General features: G+C 49.1%; 3 gene segments (V, D, J or C); all 3 read left to right on the forward strand.

The window, feature by feature from the left end:
- The first annotated feature begins 7,072 nt into the window (after positions 1 to 7,072).
- LOC129202387 (T cell receptor gamma variable 4-like) lies at positions 7,073 to 7,589 on the forward strand. The segment is given in 2 exon segments: positions 7,073 to 7,121; positions 7,246 to 7,589. Coding segments are annotated over 2 exon segments (387 nt in total).
- Positions 7,590 to 21,363: 13,774 nt separating this feature from the next.
- Positions 21,364 to 21,829, forward strand: LOC129202388 (probable non-functional T cell receptor gamma variable 10). The segment is given in 2 exon segments: positions 21,364 to 21,409; positions 21,513 to 21,829. Coding segments are annotated over 2 exon segments (360 nt in total).
- Positions 21,830 to 22,580: 751 nt separating this feature from the next.
- On the forward strand, positions 22,581 to 23,228 carry LOC129202389 (probable non-functional immunoglobulin lambda variable 1-50). The segment is given in 2 exon segments: positions 22,581 to 22,672; positions 22,810 to 23,228. Coding segments are annotated over 2 exon segments (462 nt in total).
- The last annotated feature ends 905 nt before the right edge of the window (positions 23,229 to 24,133 follow it).

Genomic DNA, 24,133 nt, shown 5'->3' on the forward strand with positions numbered 1-24,133 from the left:
AAGAGAAAGGAGGAGAAAGGGGCGGGGGGGGGGCATTTGTTATTGATGACATTTGTTTTCCAGAGCAACCACTATGTGAACTGAAGCCCTGCTTCCCGGGAAGTGGCTGGACATTGCCTGCTGTTGGGAAGTAAAGAATAAATCCTTTGGTTTTTTCCTTTGCTTCCATGCGTGGCCTTTTGCTTTTGCTTTATTAAACTGCCTTTATCTTGACACACAAGGGTTTTTTCCATCTTACTTTTCTCTCCTTCCCGTCCTGATGAGGAGGGAAGTGATAGAGTGGCTTGGTAGGCACCTGGCCTCCAGCCAAGGTCAACCCAACACATAGGCAAAGGGTGAAGAATTGTTCTTGTTTTTTTTCCCAGTACGGCACTTCAGCACAGAGAGATTTCTGGCTGGCTATCACTGAGCATTTATGCAACCAGCTCTCTGCAGGGATGGGCATTCTTCACCACTGCAAGCCCGAGCTTGTGCAGCTGGCCTGAGACGAGGCAGAGAGGTGAGGGGGCTGAGGTCAGGCTCCAGCAGTGCCCTATCACCAGGCTGCTCACAGACATGCCTGTGCCAGCAGAGACAAAGCAGCCAGAGCACAAAGCCATTCCTCAGGAGGAGGGAGATGTCTGGAGAACCATCCCTACACAACGTGTGCAGTGGTGGCACCACAGTTACACAGTGTGTGTGACACTCCCCACCACCACTTTTTTCCAGGAAACTAAGCCTGCACAGTAAAACACCACCAATGTCTTCATTGGTTGATAACTGTGGTGGTTTTACCCCAGCCGGCAGCTAAGCACCACGCAGCCACTCACTCGCTCCCCCCCCCATCGGGATGGGGGAGAGAATTGGAAAAGTTAAAGTGAGAAAACTCGTGGGTTGAGATAAAGACATTTTAATAGGTAAAGCAAAAGCCGCGCGCACAAGCAAAGCAAAGCAAGGAATTCATTCACCACTTCCCATGGGCAGGCAGGTGTTCAGCCATCTCCAGGGAAGCAGGGCCCTGTCACGCGTAACGGTTACTTGGGAAGACAAACGCCATCACTCCGAACGCCGCCGCCCCCCCCCCCCTTCTCTTCCCCCCAAGCTCCTTATAAACTGAGCATGACGTCATATGGTATGGAATATCCCTTTGGTCAGTTTGGGTCACCTGTCCTGTCTGTCTCCTCCCAACTTCTTGTGCACTCCCAGCCATCCCGCTGGCAGGGCAGTGCAAGAAGCAGAAAAGGCCTTGGCCCTGTGTAAACACTGCTCAACAATAAGTCCATAGAACAAAAACATCTCTATATTATCAACACTGTCTCCAGCACAAATCCAAAACATATCCCCACACTAGCTACTATGAAGAAAATCAACCCTCTCAGCTAAAACCAGGACAATAACCCAGACACTGGATGGTGCAGGAGTTTTACTGGAGTGGGGGAAGCCCTACCTACTTATTGTGCTGTGCTTTATATGGCAAGACAGGAGGAGTATTAGCCACCTGGAGCTCTGTCCTCTCTGCCCATGATGAGAGGCAGGGCAGCATACACAGGAAGAGGTGAAATGGTATAGTGGAAAAAGAGATCCTGGGCACAAAACATTTCTTACAGTGTAAGGACATTGTTCCTATTTTTATATATTTAACATACTTGCAGGTATAGTCTGAAATCGAGTGTGACAACATAACAGTGATAAGACATTCAGTGTAGCAGGACTTGATTAGGAGAACCCCTTGCCTCGGTAGGATTTGTAGTAAGCCAGAAGACAGCCACAGCACTCCCCCACACCCAGCTCAGCTCGTGCTGGAGTGGAAATGACTGGCTTTCCCTGCACCTCGGGTGCTTTACACTCCCAGGAAAGGGCTAGGTTCACTCTTCCGAAGACAGTAGTGTCTTGAGTATTGACCTGAATGGTAGCAGATGCAGACAATGGGAGGGAGGGAGGGAGGGAGGGAGGGAGGAAGGAAGGAAGGAAGGAAGGCCGGCCAAAGTACCAGGGAAAGGGGGAGCCTGCATTCAGGTGTCTCCCACGCCACGAGGAGCAGTGGGATGGGATGACTCAGGTGCGGAGCAGACTCTTTCCTTATTCAAGATGGCAGTGGTGTTCCAGATAGGCCTGAAGTCCCTAAAATTTGAAGAATGCTCTCATGCATTTCTTTACTGTTTCTTCCTTGCAACATGCACCTCCTCATCTTGTTTGCCCTGGTGAAATAGCTGACCTGATTTTCATATCTTCTCAACAAGTTAAGTTTTGAGCAAAGGAAGAAGTCAGCCCTGAAACTGGCTATTTTGTCAAGATAGAGGCATCTACAAAAAGGCTGTTAGAAAACAGTTCTTATGTTATCTAAATTCCTACTAATACCTGTAATTGATTACTGAGCATTTGAATGGCTTTACACTCTCTTCCTAGTTGCTGTGATACACTTATCAGCTGTATCAATGCAGAAAGTATTATTAAATTGTTAAGTTATAATTTCCTAGCTGAAATCAGAGTAACAATCAATGTTGAATTCGGTTCCATGTGTTGCATAGCCCTCACCACTCGTATCTCAAAAATAACTCAAATGAGCTCATAAAAACCACATGCTGGTTCTCTACACTGAGCTGGATTCACAGATTCACAGATTGGTAGGGGTTGGAAGGGACCTCCAGAGATCATCGAGTCCAACCTCCCTGCTAGAGCAGCATCACTTAAAGCATGTGCACAGGATGGCGTCCAAGCGGGTTTTGAATATCTCCAGAGAAGGAGACTCCACAACCTCTCTGGGCAGCCTGTTGCAGTACTCCATCATGCTCAGAGTGAAGAGGTTTTTCCTCATATGCAGATGGAACTTAGTGTGTTCCAGTTTGTGCTCATGGCCTGTTGGGGGTAGCCTTGGCTGCAGTGACCGTGAGCTGGTGGAGCTCAGGCTGCTGAGAGAAGGGAGCAGGGCAAAAAGCACAGCCCTGGACTTCAGGAGAGCAGACGTTAACTTCTTCAGAGACCTGCTTGGAAGAATTCCATCGCACACAGCCCTGGAGAGAAGAGGTGTGCGGGAGAGCTGCTTGATAGGCAAGAATCTCCTCCAAGCCCAAGAAAGCTCCATCCGGACAAGGAGGAAATCAAGCAGAGGCAGCAGGAGGCCTTCATGAATGAGCAAAGAGCTCCTAACTGAACTCAGGCATAAAAGTGAGGTGTACAGGAGGTGGAAGCAGGGGCAAGTGACCCAGGAGGAGTCTGGAGCTGCTGTTTGATCATGCAAGGATGGCTTTAGGAAAGCAATAGCCCAGCTGGAGTTGCATTTGGCAAAGGATGTAAAGCCAAATAATAAAGCATTCTGCCAGTACATCAGAAGCAAGAGAAAGACTAGGGCAAGCTGCTGAATAGGGCAGGGAACCTGGGGATAGATTACCTGGAAGCAGCCGAGGTACTCAATGCTTTCCTTGCCTCAGTATTCACCTCTAAGACCAGCCTTCAGGAATCCCAGGCCCCTGAGACCACAGGGAAAGCCTGGAGCAGGGAAGACGTTCCCCTGGTCTTCCTTGGAGGATGATCAGACTAGTGAGCACTTAAAGCATATGTAATTACACATATGTAATTCCGCGGTGCATGACGGGATGCACCCGCCAGTGCTGAGGCATTGCAAAGCCACTCTCAGTTCTCTTGGAACGGTCACAGCAATCAGTACAGGTTCCTGAAGACTAGAAGAAAGCAAATGTCACTCCTGTCTTCAAGAAAGGCAAGAAGCAAGACCCGGGGCACTACAGGCCTTTAGCCCCATCTCAAACCCTGGGAAGGAGATGGAGCAACTACTCCTGGAAACCATTGCCAGACACACAAAGGTGAAGGTGGTGCTCAGGAGTGGTCAGCATGATTTTAGAAAGGGGAAGCTGTTTAGAGAGCTTTAGGGCATGAAGCTATCTGCAAAGTGGATCTTGGCCACTTCATCATCTTGGGAGTCTCCTCTCCCAAGTAACGAGTGAAAGGACAAGAGGAATTGGCCTCAAGTTGCATCAGGGGAGATTTAGATGAGATATTAGGAAAAATCTCTTCACCAAAAGAGTTGTCAGGCATTGGAACAGGTTGCCCAGACAGGTGGTGGAGTCACCATCCCTGGAGGTGTTCAAAAAACATGTAGACGTGTAGACATGGCGCTTTGGGACATGATTTAGTAGACATGGTGCTGTTGGGTTGATGGTTTGACTTGAGGAACTTATAGGTCTTGAGATTCTATGATTCTATAATCAGTGACTAGTCTATCTGGTGATAATTTGAACCGGGAAAGGTATTTTGTTGAAAAAGACTCTGGCCACTGCATGTGTGCTCTTGGAATAGTAACCATCAAGTTCGATCTCTAAATAGGTCTGCTAGGAGACTTGCTGTGTTAGAAAGCTGCAGTGAAAAACCCAGGCAGTGCCTCTAATTGAGATATTCAATTGTGTGAGACCCACTCACTACCATATTCCTTTCCTCTTCATTTGGGGTCAGGTGCCTGACAGATTGCTGCTGCCTGATCAGAAGAATAGCGATGTACTGCTGTGTTTTATACATGTGGTGGTAGTTTTTGGCAACAGTGGCCTGATTTAGGGTCACAATTGCCAACACAGTTTTCACTGTGATTAGCTCCAATTAATCCTTAATTCTCCTCCACATCCCCTGCAGGGTAGCCTGACAGGAAATTAAATAAACTTTCCCACAGTTATTTATTGGGAAGAGAGGGACCCTTTCCATTGCCAACACACAGAGGCAGGGGTCTCTCCTTGCCTGCCTCTCCCTGCAGCCCTGCGCGCACGGGCACCTTTCCAGGCCGGTTAGCAACACGTGCTTAGCCCTGGCTTGCTGCATGTGGCCACAGCCAGCAGGAGGGAGGCCAAAGCAGCTCATCTCCCTCGCGCCTGGCAAGCTGCAGCCCAGGGTCACCAGTCACAGGGGAGCATCCCACAGCACCAGCCCCACTCAGTGAGATGCCCCTTCTGCAACGGTTGCTCACAGCAGCCCTCTCCAGGCTTGCTTTTCTTTCCCAGTCTTCCTTCCCAAGAAGTGTTTGCATCTCATCTGAGCTTCGAAACAGAAATCCTGCGGCTGTGCATTTCCTCCCACCCTCAACACCAAAGCGGAGGCACATCCCCAAGGTGCAGCTGTCCCAGTCGCTGCCGGCTGATGGGCTCCAGCTGCTTCGGTGGAGGGCAGCACCAGCACAGGGGCACCCCGGGCACTTGGGTGTGCCGCAGCTGGGTGACTAAGCTGCAGCAGCAAAAGCAGCTCCCTAACTGAGTGGCTGAACACCTCCCATCTGCTCGGGCTCTCGGCATCTCTCCACACTCTGCTGGGGAATGGCACGTACTCACCACCCACCAATGTGACCTCCAGGCTGAAATCTTCACGCCTGGATACACAGCTTGAGCTGCTCTCCCTCACAACTGTGTTTCAGTGGCTCTCAGGGTCACGTTTTCAAGGGACACAATCATTCTCACCTTCACCTGAAAACCCAATGGGACTACAACCTTCTAAGCAATTTCAGCATTTGCCAGCCTGCAGGGGGTTTTCTAAAAATGTGACCCATCTGCTTGCGCACAGAAGACCTGCCCCTGAAGGCTGCTCAAGAGAGTGCCCTCCTCCTCCCACACAACACTCTCCCCATCTGGGCTCCCTTTCACCCTCCTCTGAATCTCAACAACAGCAGAGCCTGACAAGCAAACATGCTGCTGCTGGCAGCGCTGCTGGCCACAGCCATTTGCTCTTGTAAGTCCTTCCTTATTTTCCTAGCTTTCTTTACAGCCACTCATGCACTAACGGGCACCTTCCCAAGTCCCTCAGTACCAGCTAATTAATTTCTACTCTTTTTTCTTTTTCCCTAGATGGATTTGCACAAGAAATTCCCATGCAGAGCCCTGTATCCATCACCAAGTTCCAAAAAGGTGCACGGATGACATGTGAAATTCAAACATTAGGGGCAAGTTTTGATAGCACCATAATACACTGGTATCAACAGAAGGAGGGTAAAGCTCCACAGAGGCTACTGTTCTTTTCATCAGGGACAGCTTCATTTGACAGTGGCTTTCAAGCAAACAGGTACATGGTTGAAAAGGTTTCTGGCCAGAAACGGTGTGTTCTTACAATAAAAGATGTAATTCCAGATGATGCTGCTACTTACTACTGTGCCTACTGGGAATCTCACTGTAATAGAAATCCAAAGACCATCAAGGCAAAAAGAAAAACAACCCAAACCCCTCCCTTAACATCTAAACCACAAGGTTGTAACTGTGTCACTGCCCTGTCTTCTTCACTCCATCTGACAGGAGCTGCTGAAAGGCCAAACGTTTTTCTGCTGCCCAAAAAGAGCAGCTAACCTGCACAATTGTCCTTGGCAAAGTCTGGGTTGATGTTAACACTCTGGTCTTCAAACACACATCTACTATTTTAGGGCAAAGGAAATCTTCACTGCCTGAAGACTTAGCACATAAATACTAGAAACTGACCTGCTTGTTTGGTGCTGTTTGCACAGCCGTGGCAGGCGTCTGGTGGCCCTGGAGCAGGGCAAATATTGCATTGATTTTCTAGTCCAGCCACTGTTCTCCCAAAGGAAAGAGAAGGCAGGAAAAGAAAGACAACATGCTGAAGAAAGTGCCTCGGTGGTGGGAACGATTTGCTTGCCACTGCCTAGCACTTCTAAGAAAAGGTTCCCCACTACAGTCTGCCTGCTCCACGTGTCAGCACCTCTAAGTGCCTGGAAAAATTGTTTACCTAATTCGCATACCGTGAAATCCCATATGGACCAATATAATTCAGAGATTTACAGTCTCTTATCTGTCACAGCTGATGATGTGCTGCTTAGAACCATCCTCTTCTTCCATTTCATGTTAAGGCACAAAGGATAAACAGGGTTTGGTTTTTTTTTCCCTTGCCTTCCCTTGCCTTTCCCCTTCCCTTCCCACTCACTCCCCCATTCCCACTGCTCCCCGCAGGAGCTCAGGGGACACCTTCCTCTGCCTTGACACACAGTGTCTCCAGCTGGCACCCAAGGAAGTCCCCACCTCCTCCCATGCACCACTGCTCACGCTGCACCAGGGCCGGTTTCCTTCTCCTCGGAGTCTCAAACGACAGCAGAGCCTGACAAGCAAACATGCTGCTGCTGGCAGCGCTTCTGGCCACAGCCGCTTGCTCTTGTAAGTCCTTCCTTATTTTCCTACCTCTCCTCACAGACACCCATGGCTCTGCTGACAGGCACCTTCCCAAATCCCACAATTCCACCTAATTACATCATTTCTCCGTTTTATATTTTTTTCCTAGATGGATTTGCACAAGAAATTCCCATGCAGAGCCCTATATCCATCACCAAGGCTAAAGGAAGTGTACACCTGGAATGTCACTTTAAAGATGTCTCTGAAGATTTTGATGGCGCCTACATACACTGGTATCAACAGAAGGCAAATAAAGCTCCAGAGAGGGTGCTCTATTTTTCAAGAGTAAAAGTGGTAGATGATGGCTTCCAAGCAAACAGATACATGGTTGAAAAACTTTCTAGCCAGAAACTCTGCATTCTTACAATACACGATATCATTCCAGAAGACACTGCTACCTACTATTGCGCCTACTGGCATAGTCACCGTGGTAGATACTTAGAGATCACCTAGACAAATAGGCCCTCAGCGACTCAACCACAAACAACTTGAAAGATCCCCGCTCACATCCCCTGGTGTGGATGAGATCCCTGGCCTCAGGCTCAGGCTGTGGAGAAGCAGGACATGTTCGGTGCTGGCTGATGCCTTGGAAGCATCACCTGCCAAAAGCCAGAGATTTTGACTGTGCAAAGTGCAAAGGGGACAGTGCTAACCATCAGTTATTACTGTTATTACAGACCAGAAGGATGCCACCAAATTTGTCTGCACCCTGACAGTGAGCAAAGGAACTCTGCAAGACTCCGCTACCTACTACTGTGCTAGGTGGGATGCACAGCAGTAGAAAGCCATAGGGAATCTGCACAAAGACGTGCTCTGCTTCCTGAACCAGATCCTGAAGTGTTTGACAACAAGCAGGAACACCCCCACCCGACATTCCCCATCAGCCTTGAATCAGACACGCTTTACAGGCAGCTACTGCGTGAGTTTACTGGATGGGCTAGCTAAAAGGGAAGAGCTTTCACTTCTCACCAGCTTTCAAGCTATGTCTTTGGAATAAATCCCCAGTTCCATCATTTGTGTGGCAGAGCAGAAGAACATAAGGGAAAATAAACTTGAAGCACCACTCAGGACTGCAGATGTAATGTCCCCACTTAGTACTTCTCTGCTGCTAGAGAATCTTGGTTTATGTTCACGTTCTTTTCTGTCTGGAGCTGAGCAAGCCTTCCTTTAGATTAAAACACAAGTCTCTTAGCTGACCTCGGTGGGGCTGCGCATCGAACATAGCAGCAGACCTGCAAACCAAACAGCAACTGTACAACAAATGTTTATATTTCCATTTTGCAAGCAGAAGGGCACTAATGTAAGTTCTTGCACCCCTTTTCTGTTTAAGGCCAAAACCTGATAGTTAAAATCACAGGACCACTGTGTTCTGATCCCAAAGGACCCAGCATTACGGGTCTCCAGTAGAATCAGCCTGTTCACGGTTAGCTTTATCTCAACATCACCCGCCTGCTGTCAGGAAAGCCTCTCCACAGGATGCCCCAGTGAGTCATTTCCTTTCCTCAGCCGCAGCCCTCCGTCCCTGCCTGGAGAGCTGTCACCTTCCTCCCAGAGGCAGAAGCCAGCGAGAGCCCTCGGGATGCTGCTGCTCCCGCTCCTGGCCCTGGCTGCAGCCTGGTCCTGTACGTTCCCCTTGTCACCACGGCACAGCGCGGGGCAGCGGCAGCAGCAGCAGCAGCAGCAGCAGGAGGCACCCCGTATTTACAAGTGTGAAGTAACAGCAGGCTAAGAGTGTTTGTTGTGTTTTCTCTCCTCTTTCTAGATGGACAAGCACAAGTGCTTCTGAAGCAGAGTCAACGATCCATTACCAGAGGCCAAGGTAAAACTGCATGGATCGAGTGTATAGCTGAGGGCATATCCAACTTCCAGTCTGCAATTATACATTGGTACCGACATATCCCCTCCAAAGCTCCTGAACGGATTCTGTATATCGGATCTGATGAAGTTTATGACGACAATGCCTATAGGAGCAAGTATTCTTCTTCAAAGAGAGGTACAAACATCTGCACTTTCTTAATCAAGGGCATTAACTCCAACGATGAAGGTACCTACTACTGTGCCTACTGGAAGTCCCACAGAACTAGCAGACCACAGGCAGCCTCTACAGAAAGCTGCCCATCCCCTGCGCAGCAGGCTTCCTGTCAAATGCAGAGAACCACGGTTGTACCTTCCTGCCACTAACGCATCCCAACAGGTTTAGGCTGAGTATGTAAGTATAAATAACGGGCAAGGAGCAAAGCAAAGCAATTCATGTCTCTGTCACAAGGTCAAGAGAAGAACATGAACTTTCTGTACTAGTTGTGAGATGAGACTCTTAGTTGTGTACCCTGCTATTGACAAAGCCCTTAAAAAAAGGAGTCCAGAGTAGATCATCTCTTTTGGGTCAGAAAAGGAGCAATGTTTCTCAGGGAAAAGCATGGTATGTGGTGGCTGCTGCCCAAGTAACCATATGCCATGAAGTCTTTGCAGGGCACCTTTTGAGGGCTCTGAAGTGAGGGAAAGTACAAGAAAAAGCAGAGGGCAGCAAGCAGCTGGCTGCGAGCCATGCATGCTTCACCCTGGCTTTGCCACAGCCGCTGGGGCTCTCGTGCAAAGGAGGCTCCAGCTGTATTTGTCCAATTTGGTGCCACAACCCCACCATCAAGGCAGGCAGGCACTTGCACGTAGTACTTGCTCAACCGCCTTGCTGTTTGCAGGACACTACTGCCAGAGGAACCGGCCCAGAGGAGCTGAGTGCCGTCCCAGGAGGACATCCTGGGGACAAACCGTGTCTGGTGTAGAGACATAAGGCTGACCAGACACTTGGGAGCTGTAAGAGATGATAGTTAACTATGACTTATCCCATTTGGGCTACCAAAGCAGGCAGTATATTCTGGGAAAGGCTGATGAAATGTCCTTCTGGGACAGCTTAGGGGTGCCTGAGGAGAGGAGAACATCCTTTCTAAGAGCCAGATTGCACAATTTGTGTTTTTATGTGTGTGCTCAGTAGGCAGTCTGAGAGGTAGGTAGGTATATGGGTGGGTAGGTAGGTAGGTAGGTAGGTAGGTAGATAGATAGATAGATAGATAGATAGATAGATAGATAGATAATGAGAAACTATTTCAGATGATTGAGTATTTTAGGTCCTTTCTACACTGTTAGTGGTGTGGTTTAGCTTGTCAGTAAATGTAAACATCTCGATGGCAACAAGCTGAAGAACAACCATTGGATGTTCTGAGTGAGTCATTTCCTCCTCCCAGTTGCTCAACGCTTTCTCCACCTGATGGGCTTTATAATGGATTTGTCTTCATTTCATTTCCAGGTTTCATTTGCAATGCAGTCCTGACACCAAACTCCAGCGGTTTCTTCCCCTCACACAATTTCTCTGCTTCCCCAGCCAGGTGGAGACGCGCAGGCAGTGCCAGTGCAAACCCCAGCGCTGCAGAGGAAGGTGAAGGGCAGCTCTGCCACCATGGAGTGCAAAATGAGCACCAACGACTACGTGCACTGGTACAAGCACCTTCCCGGGGAGCCCCCAAAGAGGATCCTGTACGTGTCGGGACAGACACCTTATTTTGATGACAGCGGTGATAGAAGCAGAGTTCAAGTCTGGAAGCATCCTACTGAGCTGCTTTATCGTCTCACGATCGATTTTTTAACCCCAAGGGATTCTGGCACTTACTACTGTGCGTATTGGACGTATCAAGGCATCACAGCCTCAGAGGCGCAAAGACGAGCCGTACAAAAAGGCATTTTGCACTCTGAACCACAAGCTCTGAACTCTGCCAAAAATGCAGATACTTCCCTATTCCACCCACCTCTCGTGATTTTCTGCAGCCGGGTAGGAAAAACAGCATTGTACCGTGACAACTGTGACAAGTATCATGCTAATAAGGAGTATTATCATTGCAGTACTCACAGCTATCTGTACCATCCAGAACGTGGAGAGTCCCAGTCACTTCAGGGTAAATAGATGGGCCTTTGCTCTTAGGATGAAGGCTTGATTATCCTGCAAGCACTCACCTGACAGTGAACACGGCTGGTCTGTGTGTGTGGACAAACGGGAGCTGTAAATTTCTCTTCTCTGTTAGAATCCTTGGAGCAAGCAGAGAAACATATCTACATCCCCTCAGTGCTTTCTCTTGAAAAAAAAAAAAGACATGAATGTAAACGAAGGAGAGAAGACCAGATGATCTTGCACACCCTCCTTCATATTCTTCTTTTGTCTTCCTTTGCATTTCACTCACTACAAATTCCAAATCCATGCGCTCTCAGATATTAAATCCAGGACAGTTTGCCTTCTTTGCTGACATTGTAGGATGTCAGGATTCCTCACAACCAATCTAGGACGGTTCTGGCATGAGTTGATGGCAACTTTCACACACAGGTGACTGAGCAGCCAGCAAGGAAGGGTGCTCTGCTGGGGCTCCTACGCACAAATGAGGGAGAACTGGTTGGGGGTGTGCAGGTCAGGGGCAGCCTTGGCTGCAGTGACCGTGAGCTGGTGGAGCTCAGGCTGCTGAGAGAAGGGAGCAGGGCAAAAAGCACAACCCTGGACTTCAGGAGAGCAGACATTAACTTCTTCAGAGACCTGCTTGGAAGAATCCCATCGCACACAGCCCTGGAGAGAAGAGGTGTGCGGGAGAGCTGCTTGATAGGCAAGAATCTCCTCCAAGCCCAAGAAAGCTCCATCCGGACAAGGAGGAAATCAAGCAGAGGCAGCAGGAGGCCTTCATGAATGTGCAAAGAGCTCCTAACTGAACTCAGGCATAAAAGTGAGGTGTACAGGAGGTGGAAGCAGGGGCAAGTGACCCAGGAGGAGTCTGGAGCTGCTGTTTGATCATGCAAGGACGGCTTTAGGAAAGCAATAGCCCAGCTGGAGTTGCATTTGGCAAAGGATGTAAAGCCAAATAATAAAGCATTCTGCCAGTACATCAGCAGCAAGAGAAAGACTAGGGCAAGCTGCTGAATAGGGCAGGGAACCTGGGGATAGATTACCTGGAAGCAGCCGAGGTACTCAATGCTTTCCTTGCCTCAGTATTCACCTCTAAGACCAGCCTTCAGGAATCCCAGGCCCCTGAGACCACAGGGAAAGCCTGGAGCAGGGAAGATGTTCCCCTGGTCTTCCTTGGAGGATGATCAGATTAGTGAGCACTTAAAGCATATGTAATTACACATATATAATTCCGCGGTGCATGACGGGATGCACCCGCCAGTGCTGAGGCATTGCAAAGCCACTCTCAGTTCTCTTGGAACGGTCACAGCAATCAGTACAGGTTCCTGAAGACTAGAAGAAAGCAAATGTCACTCCTGTCTTCAAGAAAGGCAAGAAGCAAGACCCGGGGCACTACAGGTCTTTAGCCCCATCTCAAACCCTGGGAAGGAGATGGAGCAACTACTCCTGGAAACCATTGCCAGACACACAAAGGTGAAGGTGGTGCTCAGGAGTGGTCAGCATGATTTTAGAAAGGGGAAGCTGTTTAGAGAGCTTTAGGGCATGAAGCTATCTGCAAAGTGGATCTTGGCCACTTCATCATCTTGGGAGTCTCCTCTCCCAAGTAACGAGTGAAAGGACAAGAGGAATTGGCCTCAAGTTGCATCAGGGGAGATTTAGATGAGATATTAGGAAAAATCTCTTCACCAAAAGAGTTGTCAGGCATTGGAACAGGTTGCCCAGACAGGTGGTGGAGTCACCATCCCTGGAGGTGTTCAAAAAACATGTAGACGTGTAGACATGGCGCTTTGGGACATGATTTAGTAGACATGGTGCTGTTGGGTTGATGGTTTGACTTGAGGAACTTATAGGTCTTGAGATTCTATGATTCTATAATCAGTGACTAGTCTATCTGGTGATAATTTGAACCGGGAAAGGTATTTTGTTGAAAAAGACTCTGGCCACTGCATGTGTGCTCTTGGAATAGTAACCATCAAGTTCGATCTCTAAATAGGTCTGCTAGGAGACTTGCTGTGTTAGAAAGCTGCAGTGAAAAACCCAGGCAGTGCCTCTAATTGAGATATTCAATTGTGTGAGACCCACTCACTACCATATTCCTTTCCTCTTCATTTGGGGTCAGGTGCCTGACAGATTGCTGCTGCCTGATCAGAAGAATAGCGATGTACTGCTGTGTTTTATACATGTGGTGGTAGTTTTTGGCAACAGTGGCCTGATTTAGGGTCACAATTGCCAACACAGTTTTCACTGTGATTAGCTCCAATTAATCCTTAATTCTCCTCCACATCCCCTGCAGGGTAGCCTGACAGGAAATTAAATAAACTTTCCCACAGTTATTTATTGGGAAGAGAGGGACCCTTTCCATCGCCAACACACAGAGGCAGGGGTCTCTCCTTGCCTGCCTCTCCCTGCAGCCCTGCGCTCACGGGCACCTTTCCAGGCCGGTTAGCAACACGTGCTTAGCCCTGGCTTGCTGCATGTGGCCACAGCCAGCAGGAGGGAGGCCAAAGCATCTCATCTCCCTCACGCCGGGCAAGTGGCAGCCCAGGATCACCGGTCACAGGGGAGCATCCCACAGCACCAGCCCCACTCAGTGAGATGCCCCTTCTGCAACGGTTGCTCACAGCAGCCCTCTCCAGGCTTGCTTTTGTTTTCCAGTCTTCCTTCCCAAGAAGTGTTTGCATCTCATCTGAGCTTCGAAACAGAAATCCTGCGGCTGTGCATTTCCTCCCACCCTCAACACCAAAGCGGAGGCACATCCCCAAGGTGCAGCTGTCCCAGTCGCTGCCAGCTGATGGGCTCCAGCTGCTTCGGTGGAGGGCAGCACCAGCACAGGGGCACCCCGGGCACTTGGGTGTGCCGCAGCTGGGTGACTAAGCTGCAGCAGCAAAAGCAGCTCCCTAACTGAGTGGCTGAACACCTCCCATCTGCTCGGGCTCTCAGCACCTCTCCACACTCTGCTGGGGAATGGCACGCATTCACCACCCACCAACATGACCTCCAGGCTGAAACCTTCATGCCCAATACACAGCTGGAGCTGCTCTCCCTCACAACTGTGTTTTAGTGGCTCTGGGTCACGTTTTCAAGGGACACAATCATTCTCACCTTCACCTGAAAACCCAACGGGACTACAACCTTCTAAGCAATTTCAGCATTTGCCAGCCTGCAGCAGATTTTCTACAAATGTGACCCACCTGCTTGTGCACAGAAGACCTGCCCCTGAAGGCTGCTCAAGAGAGTGCCCTCCTCCTCCCACACAACACTCTCCCCATCTGGGCTCCCTTTCACCCTCCTCTGAGTCTCAACAACAGCAGAGCCTGACAAGCAAACATGCTGCTGCTGGCAGCGCTTCTGGCCACAGCCATTTGCTCTTGTAAGTCCTTCCCTATTTTCCTACCTCTCCTCACAGACACCCATGGCTCTGCTGACAGGCACCTTCCCCAAATCCCTCCATTCCACCTAATTACTTTCTCCTCCTTTTTTTTTTTCTCTCCCTAGATGGATTTGCACAACGAATTCCCATGCAGAGCCCTATATCCATCACCAAGGCTAAAGGAAGTGTACAGCTGGATTGTCACGTTAAAGACGTCTCTGAAGATTTTGGTGGCCTTTTCATACACTGGTATCAACAGAAGGAGGGTAAAGCTCCACAGAGGCTACTGTTCTTTTCATCAGGGTCAGCTTCAGTTGACAGTGGCTTTCAAGCAAACAGGTACATGGTTGAAAAGGTTTCTGGACAGAAATGGTGTGTTCTTACAATAAAAGATGCAATTCCAGATGATGCTGCTACTTACTACTGTGCCTACTGGGAATCTCACTGTAATAGAAATCCAAAGACCATCAAGGCAATAAGAAAAACAACCCCAAACCCCTCCCTTAACATCTGAACCACAAGGTTGTAACTGTGTCACTGCCCTGTCTTCTTCACTCCATCTGACAGGATCTGCAGAAAGACAAAACCTTTTTCTGCTGCCCAAAAAGAGCAGCTAACCTGCACAATTGTCCTTGGCAAAGTCTGGGTTGATGTTAACACTCTGGTCTTCAAACACACATCTACTATTTTAAGGGCAAAGGAAATCTTCACTGCCTGAAGACTTAGCACATAAATACTAGAAACTGACCTGCTTGTTTGGTGCTGTTTGCACAGCCGTGGCAGGAGTCTGGTGGCCCTGGAGCAGGGCAAATATTGCATTGATTTTCTAGTCCAGCCACTGTTCTCCCAAAGGAAAGAGAAGGCAGGAAAAGAAAGACAACATGCTGAAGAAAGTGCCTCGGTGGTGGGAACGATTTGCTTGCCACTGCCTAGCACTTCTAAGAAAAGGTTCCCCACTACAGTCTGCCTGCTCCACGTGTCAGCACCTCTAAGTGCCTGGAAAAATTGTTTACCTAATTTGGGTACCACAAAATCCCACACGGAGCAATTTTAAACAGGTTGGGTTTTTTGCCTTGCCTTCCCCTGCCCTTTCCCTTGCCTTTCCCCTTCCATTCCCACTCACTCCCCCATTCCCACTACTCCCCGCAGGAGCTCAGGGGACACCTTCCTCTGCCTTGACACACAGTGTCTCCAGCTGGCACTCAAGGAAGTCCCCTCCTCCTCCCATGCACCACTGCTCACGCTGCACCAGGGCCGGTTTCCTTCTCCTCGGAGTCTCAAATGACAGCAGAGCCTGACAAGCAAACATGCTGCTGCTGGCAGCGCTTCTGGCCACAGCCGCTTGCTCTTGTAAATCCTTCCCTATTTTCCTACCTCTCCTCACAGACACCCATGGCTCTGCTGACAGGCACCTTCCCAAATCCCACAATTCCACCTAATTACATCATTTCTCCGTTTTATATTTTTTTTCTAGATGGATTTGCACAAGAAATTCCCATGCAGAGCCCTATATCCATCACCAAGGCTAAAGGAAGTGTACACCTGGAATGTCACTTTAAAGATGTCTCTGAAGATTTTGATGGTGCCTACATACACTGGTATCAACAGAAGGCAAATAAAGCTCCAGAGAGGGTGCTCTATTTTTCGGGGGTAACCACTGTAGATGACGGCTTCCAAGCATACAGGTACATAGTTCAAAAACTTTCTAGCCAGAAACTCTGCATTCTTACAATATATGACATCATTCCAGAAGACACTGCTACCTACTATTGCGCCTACTGGCATAGTCACCGTGGTAGATACTTAGAGATCACCTAGACAAATAGGCCCTCAGCGACTCAACCACAAACAACTTGAAAGATCCCCGCTCACATCCCCTGGTGTGGATGAGCTGCCTGGCCTCAGGCGCAGGCTCTGGAGAAGCAGGACATGCTCGGTGCTGACTGATGCCTTGGAAGCATCAGCTGCCAAAAGCCAGAGATTTTGACCCAGCAAGTGCAAAGTGCAAAGGGGATCGTGCTAATCCTCTCTTAGACTCTTATTGTTCATATGATGGTTCTTAAATCTTACCTGAGCCATGCTCAGAACTGTTTGAAGATAGGCATAGCTGAAAGGCTACGCTCTCTTCCTAGCTTCTGCAAGAAACCGCTTATTTTCAGGACAAGAAGGATGCCACCAAATCTGTCTGCACCCTGGCAGTGAGCAAAGGAACCCTGCAAGACTCCGCTCCCTACTACTGTGCTAGGTGGGACACACAACAGTAGAAAACCATCAGGAACCTGCACAAAGATGCAGGTGCTCTGCTTCCTGAACCAGATCCTGAAGTGTTTGACAACAAGCAGGAACATCCCCACCCGACATTCCCCAGGCAGGAAGGCAGGGAGGAAGGCAGGCAGGCAGGAAGGCAGGCAGGCAGGCAAGAAAGTAGGCAGGAAGGAAGGCAGGCAGGCAGGGAGGAAGGCAAGAAGGCAGGAAGGCAGGCAGGCAGGCCAAAGCACCAGGGAAACGGGGAGCCTGCATTCAGGTGTCTCCCACGCCACAAGGAGCAGTGGGATGGGATGACTCAGGTGTGGAAGCAGACACTTTCCTTATTCAAGATGGCAGCAGTGTTCCAGATAGGCCTGAAGTTTTTTCCTAGCTCATGATTTCCTAGCTGAAATCAGAATAACGATCAATGTTGAATTCAGTTCCATGTGTTGCATAGCCCTCACCACTCATGTCTCAAAAATGGCTCGAATGAGCTCATCAAAACCACTTACTGGTTCTCTACACTGAGCTGGATTCACAGATTCACAGATTGGTAGGGGTTGGAAGGCACCCCCAGAGATCATCGAGTCCAACCTCCCTGCTAGAGCAGCATCACTTAGAGCATGTGCACAGGATGGCGTCCAGGCGGGTTTTGAATATCTCCAGAGAAGGAGACTCCACTACCTCCCTGGGCAGCCTGTTCCGGTGCTCGGTCACCCTCAAAGTGAAGAAGGTTTTTCCTCATATGCAGATGGGACTTCCTGGGTTCCAGATTGTGCCCATTGCCCCTTGTCCTGTCACTGGGCACCAACGAGAAGAGTCTGGCCCCTTCCTCTAGGCATCCACCCTTTAGATATTTATAAGCATGAATTAGATCCCCTCTCAGTCTTCTCTTCTCCAGGCTAAACAGACCCAGCTCTCTCAGCCTTTCCTCATATGAGAGATGCTCCAGTCCCCTAATCATCTTTGTAGCCCTCCGCTGGACTCCCTCCAGTAGTTCCCTGTCTTTCTTGAACTGGGGCACCCAGAACTGGACACAATATTCCAGATGTGGCCTCACCAGGGCAGAGTAGACGGGGAGGATAACCCCCCTCAACCTGCTGGCCACGCTCTTCTTAATGCACCCCAGGATACCGTTGGCCGCCTTGGCCACAAGGGCACATTGCTGGCTCATGGAGAACTTCTTGTCCACCAGGACTCCCAGATCCTTCTCCGAAATGCTGCATCCCAGCAGTTCAACCCCTAACCTGTACTGGTGGATGGGGTTATTCCTCCCTACGGCCAGGACCCTACACCTGCCCTTGTTGAATTTCATATGGTTCCTCTCTGCCCAGCTCTCTAGCCTGTCCAGGTCTCGCTGAATGGCAGCACAGTCCTCCGGTGTGTCGGCCACTCCTCCCAGCTTAGTATCATCAGCAAATTTGCTGAGGGTGCACTCTGTCCCCTCATCCAGGTCATTGATCAATATGTTGAAGAGGACTGGACCAAGCACTGACCCTTGGGGCACACCACTGGATACAGGTCTCCAGCTAGACTCTGCACCAGTTATCGCAACCCTCTGGGCTCTGCCATTCTGCCAGTTCTCTACCCACCTCACTGACCCCTCATCCAATCCACACTTCCTAAGCTTGCTAACGAGAATGTTATGAGAGACAGTATCAAAAGCCTTGCTGAAGTCAAGGTAGACAACATCCACTGCTCTCCCTTCATCCACCCAGCTTGTCATGCCGTCATAGAAGGCTATCAGATTGGTCAGGCATGATTTCCCCTTGGTCAATCCACATTGACCCCTCCCAATAACATTCTTCTCCTCCTCCACGTACTTATTGATAACCCCAAGAATAAGTTGCTCCATCATCTTCCCAGGGATGGAGCTGAGGCTGACTGGCCCTGTAGTTCCCTGGGTCCTCCTTCTTGCCCGTTTTGGAGACCGGAGTGACATTGGCTTTCCTCCAGTCCTCAGGCACCTCTCCTGTTCTCCATGACCTTTCCAAGATGATTGGGAGTGGCCTAGCAATAACATCTGCCAGCTCCCTCAGCACTCGTGGGTGCATCCCATCAGGGCCCATAGATTGGTGGATGTTAAGTTTGCCTAGATGTTCTCTAACCCAATCCTCCTCGACCAAGGGAACGTCTTCCTTTTGCAAGACTTTTTCTCCTGCCTCCAGGCTTTGGGTTTCCTGATGGCCGACCTTAGCAGTAAAGACTGAAGCAAAGGCGGCATTCAGTAACTCTGCCTTCTCTGTATCCTCCATCACCAAGGCACTCACCTCATTCAGCAGCAGGCCGACATTTTCCCTAGTCTTCCTTTTGCTGCTGATGTACTTGAAAAAGCCCTTCTCTTTGTCCTTGACTTCCCCTGCCACTTTTAATTCCAACTGGGCCTTAGCCTTCCTTGTTGCATCGCTACACACTCTGACTACATTCCTGTATTCCTCCCAAGTGGCCATTCCCTTTTTCCACATACTGTCAAATTCTTTCTTCCCTTTGAGTTTTTTCCAGCAGCTCCTTACTCATCCACGCAGGTCTCCTTCCTCCTTTGCTTGTCTTCCTGTTCTTCGGGTGGATTACATCCCTCTCTAACAGGTTCTAGTCAAAGAAATTCCTATCGTCATAAAAGCCCAAACCCTCGTGATGGCTCCAGCTATGTAGCCAGGAGCTGATATACATTATACGCCTACTCCTGGCTGCCCCCTTCCCTCCAGCTGGTAGAATGGAGGACAAGATAACTTGGGCACCAACGTTTTCCACTTGCACCCCCAGGGCTTTATAGTCTTCCTTGATTCTACCCAGGTTCCAGCTTGCAGCGTCATTCATGCCACTGATTTCTACTTTCAAAACAAAGAACCCCGATAGCATCAGTATCAGTAAACTGTCATTATAAGGCATATTTTTCGTACGGTCTGGGTGAGGAAGCAGCAGAGACGGGAGTTAGCCTGGGGAGAGGCCTGTTCGTCAGTAGGTATTCAGATCTCAGTCTTGAACTTTCTTCAAATCAGGTTCTGGCTTCTTTGGTTAATGCTGGCTGCTATGAAAATACTTAGGCCCGTGTGCAGCATTTGGCTTGAGATGTGTACAGTATTTTGGTTAGAAAATCAGATAGTAAACCGTATCAGACACACAGACAATGTTCTAAAAATGCCTCTCTTGCAGGTTTAAGAACATAAGAAGAAGATGAAAATGGGTGTATTACTACTGATGTCCTGCAGATGTCATGTAAGTTGATATTATAAAGCATTTCCGTTTAAGCTAGAGAGCTAAGCATGTATTTTAGCCTGTTAAAATTTTGATGCATATTCATGATTTTTAAATTACTGGAGCTGTCAGTAAAAGTTTGAAAACACTGGAGCTTCCTTTGCAGTACTGGGTAACTCCACACACTGACTGTAGGAACAGGGATTTCAGGCAGAAGCTATGTTGCAGGATCCCCGTTGATGTTCAAGGTTCAAAATGAATGGGACAAATTGTTAAAGGAAGAGCTTCAGCGGTATTGTCACGGGATGAAAAATCATCCTGTGCTTGGAGCCTCCAACATCTCAGTCAATGAGAGAGTGAGGGAATGAAAACCTGATCTCTGTCTAGTACCATTTCTGGGGAATAAATCTGGGAGAACGGGGTTCTCACTAGAAGCAAAGATATACCCAGGCAGAAGTGAAGCAAGGGGACCTCAGGCTACAAATAAGGCAGAAATCTGTAAGAGTGGGGCAATGAACTGCTGAAGCAACCTGCCTATGACTGTGGTACAGTCTCAGTTGCTGGTCACGAGGCAACTTCCTTAAAGAAAAGCTGTAGCTGCTCACACAGGGCTTAATTTTGGGAGCTGCTCTGGGCAGTGGTATCCTTTTGCAGGGTACCACCACTTGCAGAAACTTCCATGAGGGGACAGAGGAGATCTCTTGCGGCCCCAGAAAGCTCAAGGCATTTAGAGGAGCTGCCACTGGGTGATGGGTACCTGAGCCCCTCATTTCTTCTCCTGAGGTGCCTGCTCCCTCCTGCCGGGGACGGACTCTGCTCCTGGCTGGCTCAGGGAGGCAGGCTCGGCACTGCGCAATGCACGTGTTGCTGCTACAAGGGCTTCTGGCTGCGTCAGCCCTTTGCTGTAGATGTGAGTCGCAGGGGCTTGGGAGAGTCCTAGTCTGTGAGTCCCTGGGGGCTGGTCGCTGCTGTCACAAGAGTGCTCTTTCTCTGCTGTCCTTGTAGATGGAGCTGCGCAAAGCCTCAGGCAGCCAAAACCAGCTATTTTGCCTGCTTTTGAAGGGCCTCTCTCCTCTTCCATCCTTTGATCGCCACTGCGCCTTAAAAATCCAGATATGAAGAACTGATTTTAAAAGTTAGCGCACATCAATCATATGTTGAGGAAAATAAAATGGTCACACTTTACTCATCATCTCAGCAAATTCCCTGGGGAAAAAAAAAAAAAAAACAAAACAACAAAACTTATGTTTTCCTCAGTAGTGGGCTCTCTTCTTAAAAAGTTCTTTTTGGGTTTTGGGGTTTGTTTTTGTTTGTTTGTTTCCCTTCTACTCAAGTGTTAATCAACGGCAACGGCTTGTACACAATTAAGGCATCACAGCTGGCACAGCCTCACTGGGTGGTACTAAACCAAGATCTGCTTCATCCCTGCTTCAGTCTCCCCCTGACTCTGTCCCTGTCAGGAAGCCATAAGGAGGGCAGCAACAATGTGGCTACTGAGCACTTTCATCCTGACGGCTGGTTTTTCTTGTACGTGCCACGCTCACTTCGCTGCCTGCACATCCCCCGGTGGCAAAGGGGATGGTTTCTTAACTCAGCTTCACGTTACTAATTTTCTCTTTCTTTCTCACAGGCAGTTCTGCACAAGACTTGCAGCAGACCCCCATATCCATCACCAAGGCAGAAAGCAAAACAGTGCTAATCAACTGTCATGTCTCCGATCCTGATTTTAACAACGTTTTCATTCACTGGTACAGAAAGAGGCCAAACACAGCTCCCAAGCGCATTGCCTACATGTCCTCCCGGCTTTTCCTTGAAAACAAGTCTGATGATGGGAAATTTAGTATTGAGAAGGATGCCACCAAATCTGTCTGCACCCTGACAGTGAGCAAAGGAACTCTGCAAGACTCCGCTCCCTACTACTGTGCTAGGTGGGATGCGCAGCAGTAGAAAGCCATAGGGAACCTGCACAAAGACGTGCTCTGCTTCCTGAACCAGATCCTGAAGTGTTTGACAACAAGCAGGAACATCCCCACCCGACATTCCCCATCAGCCTTGAATCAGACACGCTTTACAGGCAGCCGCTGCGTGAGTTTACTGGATGGGCTAGCTAAGAGAAGGGAAGAGCTTTCACTTCTCACCAGCTTTCAAGCTATGTCTTTGGAATAAATCCCCAGTTCCATCATTTGTGTGGTACAATAGAAGGACAACAGTGAAAATAAACTTGAAGCACCACTCAGGACTAAGATGTAATGTTCCCACTTAGTACTTCTCTGCTGGTAGAGAATCTTGGTTTATGTTCACGTTCTTTTCTGTCTGGAGCTGAGCAAGCCTTCCTTTAGATTAAAACACAAGTCTCTTAGCTGACTTCGGTGGGGCTTCGCATCGAACATAGCAGCAGACCTGCAAAAAAACTAGCAACTATACAACAGATACTTATATTTCCATTTTGCAAGCAGAAGGGCACTAATGTAAGTGCTTGCACCCCTTTTCTGTTTAAGGCCAAAACCTGATAGTTAAAATCACAGGACCACTGTGTTCTGATCCCAAAGGACCCAGCATTACCGGTCTCCAGTAGAATCAGCCTGTTCACGGTTAGCTTTATCTCAACATCACCCGCCTGCTGTCAGGAAAGCCTCTCCACAGGATGCCCCAGTGAGTCATTTCCTTTCCTCAGCCGCAGCCCTCCATCCCTGCCTGGAGAGCTGTCGCCTTCCTCCCAGAGGCAGAAGCCAGCGAGAGCCCTCGGGATGCTGCTGCTCCCGCTCCTGGCCCTGGCTGCAGCCTGGTCCTGTACGTTCCCCTTGTCACCACGGCACAGCGCGGGGGGGCAGCAGCAGCAGCAGCAGCAGCAGGAGGCACCCCGTATTTACAAGTGTGAAGGAATAGCAGGCTAAGAGTGTTTGTTGTGTTTTCTCTCCTCTTTCTAGATGGACAAGCACAAGTGCTTCTGAAGCAGAGTGTATCCATTACCAGAGGCCAAGGTAAAACTGCATGGATCGAGTGTATAGCTGAGGGCATATCCAACTTCCAGTCTGCAATTATACATTGGTACCGACATATCCCCTCCAAAGCTCCCGAACGGATTCTGTATATCGGATCAGGTCAAGCTTCGTATGACGACAATGCCTATAGGAGCAAGTATTCTTCTTCAAAGAGAGGTACAAATGTCTGCACTTTCTTAATCAAGGGCATTAACTCCAACGATGAAGGTACCTACTACTGTGCCTACTGGAAGTCCCACAGAACTAGCAGACCACAGGCAGCCTCTACAGAAAGCTGCCCATCCCCTGCGCAGCAGGCTTCCTGTCAAATGCAGAGAACCACGGTTGTACCTTCCTGCCACTAACGCATCCCAACAGGTTTAGGCTGAGTATGTAAGTATAAATAACGGGCAAGGAGCAAAGCAAAGCAATTCATGTCTCTGTCACAAGGTCAAGAGAAGAACATGAACTTTCTGTACTAGTTGTGAGATGAGACTCTTAGTTGTGTACCCTGCTATTGACAAAGCCCTTAAAAAAAGGAGTCCAGAGTAGATCATCTCTTTTGGGTCAGAAAAGGAGCAATGTTTCTCAGGGAAAAGCATGGTATGTGGTGGCTGCTGCCCAAGTAACCATATGCCATGAAGTCTTTGCAGGGCACCTTTTGAGGGCTCTGAAGTGAGGGAAAGTACAAGAAAAAGCAGAGGGCAGCAAGCAGCTGGCTGCGAGCCATGCATGCTTCACCCTGGCTTTGCCACAGCCGCTGGGGCTCTCGTGCAAAGGAGGCTCCAGCTGTATTTGTCCAATTTGGTGCCACAACCCCACCATCAAGGCAGGCAGGCACTTGCACATAGTACTTGCTCAACCGCCTTGCTGTTTGCAGGACACTACTGCCAGAGGAACCGGCCCAGAGGAGCTGAGTGCCGTCCCAGGAGGACATCCTGGGGACAAACCGTGTCTGGTGTAGAGACATAAGGCTGACCAGACACTTGGGAGCTGTAAGAGATGATAGTTAACTATGACTTATCCCATTTGGGCTACCAAAGCAGGCAGTATATTCCGGGAAAGGATGGTGAAACATCCTTCTGGGACAGCTTAGGGGTGCCTGAGGAGAGGAGAACATCCTTTCTAAGAGCCAGATTGCACAATTTGTGTTTTTATGTGTGTGCTCAGTAGGCAGTCTGAGAGGTAGGTAGGTATGTGGGTAGGTAGGTAGGTAGATAGATAGATAGGTAGGTAGATAGATAGATAATGAGAAACTATTTCAGATGAT

The sequence above is a fragment of the Grus americana genome, chromosome 2, assembly GCF_028858705.1.
Source record: "Grus americana isolate bGruAme1 chromosome 2, bGruAme1.mat, whole genome shotgun sequence".
NCBI lineage: Eukaryota > Metazoa > Chordata > Aves > Gruiformes > Gruidae > Grus > Grus americana.